The 5,760-nt window shown below is 41.9% G+C and overlaps 1 protein-coding gene across 1 annotated transcript; it reads left to right on the top strand.

Annotated features, from left to right (window-relative positions):
- Window positions 1–290: 290 nt before the first annotated feature.
- Window positions 291–2,097, top strand: HMX2 (H6 family homeobox 2). The gene is made up of 2 exons (XM_073354962.1): window positions 291–570; window positions 1,550–2,097. The coding sequence occupies exons 1-2, from the start codon at window positions 291–293 to the stop codon at window positions 2,095–2,097; spliced, it is 828 nt and encodes a 275-aa protein (XP_073211063.1).
- Window positions 2,098–5,760: the final 3,663 nt, after the last annotated feature.

Here is a 5,760-nt window from a genome sequence, read left to right as displayed (position 1 = left end):
GCCCTGGCAGATGTAACCTCCATGCAAATGAAGCCACGCCACCCCGCCGCCTGGAGATCAGTAGAGATCTGAGAGAGAAAGGAGCATGCATTCCGGCTGGGCAAGCTCAGGGAAAACCTGCAAAGACACGCCAAAAACACACCCCAAAACACAACCAAAACAAGCCCAGACAAGAAACCCAAGCCCCCCCCAGCCGCCCCAGACCCTCAGGCACACGCACTCACACACACCTTCCCCGACAGTGGCTCTAAAGGGAGAGCTTTCTTCCTCTTATTTCTTATGAACCCAGGATGAGCAACAAAGAAGACCCGAGCAAGTGTTGCCCCGCAGCCGCTCCGATCTCCAGTTTTACCATCCAGTCCATCCTGGGCAGCGGTACCTCGGAAGGGGGCAGGGAGCCCAGTTCCAAGGCAGCGGGCGCCTGGCAGGGCAGGAAGCTAAGTCTGTCCGTGTCCTCAGAGGAAGAGGAGCCGGAGGAGAGCTGGAAACATCACGGCTGCTTCTGTCCTGAGACGCAGGGCCCCAAAGAAACTTGCCACAAACACCAGCCCATCAGTTTCACGTGTCTCAGTAAGTACTGGACAAATTTGCCTCCTTAGGAAGTATGTAGATCTCCACCTCGCTAGATGTTAATATCTAGAATGACAGCTCTCCACCGTGCATTCGCTCTTCTCGCTCGGGTTTTTAGTTGGTGAAACCTTTTCATTTACATCTTAGCGTGGAATATACAGTATGTTGTGACCAGTTTATAGGGGTCTGTCTAAACGCAGGGGAAATCAGTGTCTCGGGCGTTTGGGTGTACAAGCCCTTTGAAAACATCTATTGTCAAACGGTAACATGTACATAGCGTGTTCTTTTCTTTCGTTTTTGTTGGTGGTGGTGTTTCACGGAACATTTGGGCTGATTTCTGGCCAAACTGAGTTCGTGTCGGATCCTTACCGGATTTGGTACAAAAGGTTTAGAGATACCTTAGATTTTTGTCCTTTCCCTGCATATTTTCCTCCTTCCCTTGTGAACGATTATCCATTTGACATGATTGATAACTGTGCTTTTCTTAGATTGTTCTTTTTTACAGCTCCCGCGTAAGGGGAAGAAAGCTGTTAGTTCTTAGCATTATTTGGGAATAAACGGGCTGTGGAATGTTATGCTATAAAGTAAGATCTACCAGCTCTTCTGCTGTAGGAAAGAAACACCTTTAAACAACAACCAACCAACCATTCCCCCTCTCCCCCCAACTCCTTGTTATTCACGTATTTTCACGGAGGATAGAAGGGATGTATTTTAAAAGTAAAGAACCTCTTCATTCTGGAAGCTGGCTTTCCTCAACACTTGAGCTTGGAAACAGAATGAACTGGAACTTTGGAGCTGCACATTGCGGCTGTGAAATTGACTTGATTTTCTTTAGCTAGTGTCTGTGCACTGGTGGAGCTAGTAAAAATGAGCGTTTGCTATGTTTAGAGCTTTTTTTTTTTTTTTTTTTTGGATACGCTGTAGAGTGTCTGATGCGGAATATCTCTGTTTGTTTGCTTGTTTGTTCGTTTTCTTCAAGGCAATCCAAAGGGGAATGGAGGAGCAATGACGGTGAATACAGACAGGACGCAATTCCTCTCCCAATCCCAACAGGACTTGAAGGAGGAAAAAGAGAAACACTTCCCTCCAAACTCCCCGTCTTCTGGGGAGAGACAAAGGGACGGAGGGGACAGGCAGGCTAATTCAGCCAAAAAGAAGACCCGCACCGTTTTCTCCCGGAGCCAAGTGTACCAGTTGGAATCTACCTTTGACATGAAGCGATACCTGAGCAGCTCGGAGAGGGCCTGCTTGGCCTCCAGTTTGCAGCTGACGGAGACCCAGGTGAAAACCTGGTTCCAGAACCGCAGGAACAAATGGAAAAGGCAACTCTCGGCAGAACTGGAGGCGGCCAATATGGCTCATGCCTCAGCTCAGACATTAGTGGGGATGCCCCTGGTTTTCAGAGACAATTCCCTTCTGAGAGTGCCAGTGCCCAGGTCGATCGCCTTCCCAGCCCCTTTATACTACCCAGGCAGCAACTTGTCAGCCTTACCTCTCTATAATCTCTACAACAAGATCGACTACTGACTCTGAAAGCCGACGGCACTGTCTCCTTCTCTGTATAGCTCTCCGATGGCCGCCATGACCTTCCATAGATTTCACCCGTCTGTATCCACTGGAAACCAAATGTGCTTCTTGCAATGTTAAGAAATACACCATGTGTATTCATTATTTTTATTTATCGGATCTTCTCGATTTGTTTGTTTATGTTCTAGGCTGGCATAGTGTTTTTATGTACGATCGCCATGCATTATCCCACCAGACATAGCTGACTTTCTGAGCTTCACGGGACTTTAAAAACAAAGTGCAGCCGTCTCTCTATCTACATGTGCAGGTAGGAAAAGGCCCAGGGCACTTGGTTATTTGTCTCTGCAATTGTATAGGCCAATTTCAACACCCCCCCCCCTTTCCTGAATATTATTCTATCACTTGAAAATAAAATAAAAAAAACATATTTCAGATCTGTAAATATTTTTAAAGAAAATAAAACATTTTAAACATCGTTTGTAACTTTTGCCAAGTTGATTGCATATTTCAGTTCAAAACGCAAAGCGCACTCTTGTTGAACTGCATGTGTGGTGTTAGCCGTGAAGGAGGTTACAACTAGCAGGGAGAGGGACAGACGCCTCTTGAGTTGTGCCGCCTCTCAGTTCACGAGAAACTTTCAACAGCTGTTTCCGACTGAATTCAGGAAATGCTATAATTCTTTCTTTTGAGTTACAAGAGCCCCTGACGTCCACCAGCGGGATTCCACCTACTTCTGGAGGCCCTTGCAGCAAAGTCAACCGAACATGAACTGTGCACTGATCAAAACAGGGCTGGAAATATTGAGTTATTCAAAGTGAAGTAAACTGGCAGCTGCGCTGTAGGAAGAGTAAAAAAAAAAAATGGCTAGTGGGAAAATAAAATCTTAGCTTAGGCAAGTCACTGTGAGACCTTCAATAACTGTAATAATATGCAAAAAGAAAAGGAGGACTTGTGGCACCTTAGAGACTAACCAATTTATTTGAGCATGAGCTTTCGTGAGCTACAGCTCACTTCATCGGATGCATACCGTGGATAGTCTCTAAGGTGCCACAAGTACTCCTTTTCTTTTTGCGAATACAGACTAACACGGCTGCTACTCTGAAACCTGTAATAATATGTTAGCCTTTTCCATTCTATTTAGGCTCTGCCAAGCGAAATGCATCAGAAGTTATCAACACCAGTGACTTTTAGTTTGTATAAAGACTCTAAAATATTGAAAATGCTGCAACTAATCATTCATTTTTAAATAGAATATCTAAATGTAGTTACACCCACCACTATGTACCCCCAATCAGCATTGTCTATATAGGTGCACACTGTTGTCTGATATTTTTCTACTTCATATTTACACCCCTCTTCTCGCCAGAAAACCATACTGAGGCTATGCATGTGAAGAAATATTTTTCTTCCTCACCTCCTCCATTATAAGTATCGTGAATGGGAAACGTAGACTACAGACTGTAGTCCCCAAACCTTGCAAATGTCAAATACGTTTGGATCACAGCAGCCCTGGTGTCTTTATCTGGAAATAAGATGAACCTTCTTTATTAAGTGATCAGAGCAGAGAGGTGTTTCCGGAAATGAGGGGTGTTTTTTTATAGTTTGCAGTGTATTCTGCTAAATGCCACGATCACATGTAAAGTGCTTGCCAGCTCCTTTTAATAGAAATGGGACATTCGGAGCCATGATTGATTTTAGCGCTCAGCCGCTTCTCTTGCAAGTGCTAAAAACACCTGCAGCCTCCTCTGTACAGAGGATGAAGTGAATCGTTTAAACAAAAAGTAAATACTTCATCAAGTGTTATTTAAATTGCAGGTACTGTTGCATTTTTATCAGAGCCACCTGTTCCTTGGTTAAGGTTTTGAATACAGGAAGATATTTTAAGAAGCAATAACTTTCAACGGACATTGCATATAAAGCCTGCTGCAGTTTCCACGATATGCATCTGAAGAAGTGAGCTGTAGCTCACGAAAGCTTATGCTCTAATAAATTGGTTAGTCTCTAAGGTGCCACAAGTCCTCCTTTTCTTTTTGCGAATACAGACTAACACGGCTGTTACTCTGAAACCACCAAAAAAATGGAGCCTGAGGATTATAACGGCATCATCCTTATAAATGTAATGAAATGAAAACTCTCTCCGTGTTTCCCTTCATGTAAAACCAAACATTTGAAAAAGACGTTTAAAGTATTTTGGAGTATCAAATTCAATAAACTATAGTGAAGGGCTTCGGGTGAATATTTTTCAGATGAAAATCAAACTCATGGTTTGCTATGATTCAGGATCATTTAATCACATTATCATCTTTAATTTTTGCCCAGAGCTGGCATTTAAACAAATTAAATTCACTGAAACGTTTTGCATTTTCACTCTCGATTCTTCCATAATTAATATTATTAACAGCTAAATTATCAGCTCTTTCTAAAATACACCAGAAATAAGAGGCTGAGATTAATGTGAAGTTTCACTACACTGTTATTGCATTTCAAAAGCTTTTTATGATCACAATCACACCAGGCTCTTCTCTGTACATACACACATACAAAAATAGTCTTATTTATTGCATTATATTAAGGAAAATAAAAAATAAATTCAAATATCTCACTCGAGGTTCATTGTTAATAAAAATATTTCAGATTCCTTTGTAGCCCCCTACATTTTAAAATAATCCTTTGACATACTCCTCCAAGCTAGAGAAATGAAAGGACGCCTTTTCTATTGTCCATTAGTAATTACCCTTGTTAGCTTGGTGAGAAGCAGACATCTTGAGTCATATATACAGCATGTTTGCAACAGCAAGACTATATCGGTGTGGAATTGGCTGCTTTCCACTCTCTTTACATTGGTAAAGGCAGAAGCTTACTCCTAGGGATGATCCGGAAGGCAGCCAGTACTAATTCCAGATTGGACTGAAGGAACCTTTACAATCAGAGTCTCTCCCCCCACCCTGTCAATCGTGAAACTTTTTGATTCTCTGTGGGTAGTATTAAGATACAATAAATCAGTGCGTAAGCTTCAGTTCATTCGCACTATTTTATATAACTGCCTATCTTACTTTTGGGAGCAGGCGTTTAGAATTAATTTCCAATTAAAACAAATTTGACTTTTCTTAGAGTCTAATTGTCCTTTGCATTTCTCATTAATAAAACCCAATGCGATGTAAGATTATGCAAATAAATCAGGAAGAGCTTTTGATGTCCAAGAATTAAAGAGAGTGGGCGAAAAACGAAATCGCTCAAAACTGCAAGGGGAATGCCGCAGCTACATCACAGAGGCATGAAGAGTACAAGTGGAATAAATACTATTCCCTTTAGAGGAGCGAATATCATACAAAGTGTGTCCCACAAAGCTTTAAAGAGTTGAATAATATCGATTTATAGAGTTAAGTAACAGTAGAGAGAGGATACATTTTCAGCTGAGGTACTTATTTAAAAAGAAAAGAGAAAAAGAGGAGGAAAAACATAGAATCCTACAAGGCCAGTTCTAATGCAACTGGTTTTGCTAAGACTCCGAATTAAATATATATATACATACAAGTAAATAGAAAAAGCAAATAGAATCGAAGCTGAAACGCTAATAGCATGCCTCTCTATTTCTTATTGGACCCATAAAAGAAAGTGCGCTTTTGGACGGAGGGGGCCGTGGAGACAGCTAGTACATGCATA

The sequence above is a fragment of the Lepidochelys kempii genome, chromosome 7 (genome assembly GCF_965140265.1).
Source record: "Lepidochelys kempii isolate rLepKem1 chromosome 7, rLepKem1.hap2, whole genome shotgun sequence".
In the NCBI taxonomy this organism is placed as follows: Eukaryota; Metazoa; Chordata; order Testudines; family Cheloniidae; genus Lepidochelys; species Lepidochelys kempii.
This window is presented reverse-complemented; position numbering and strand designations above follow the sequence as displayed.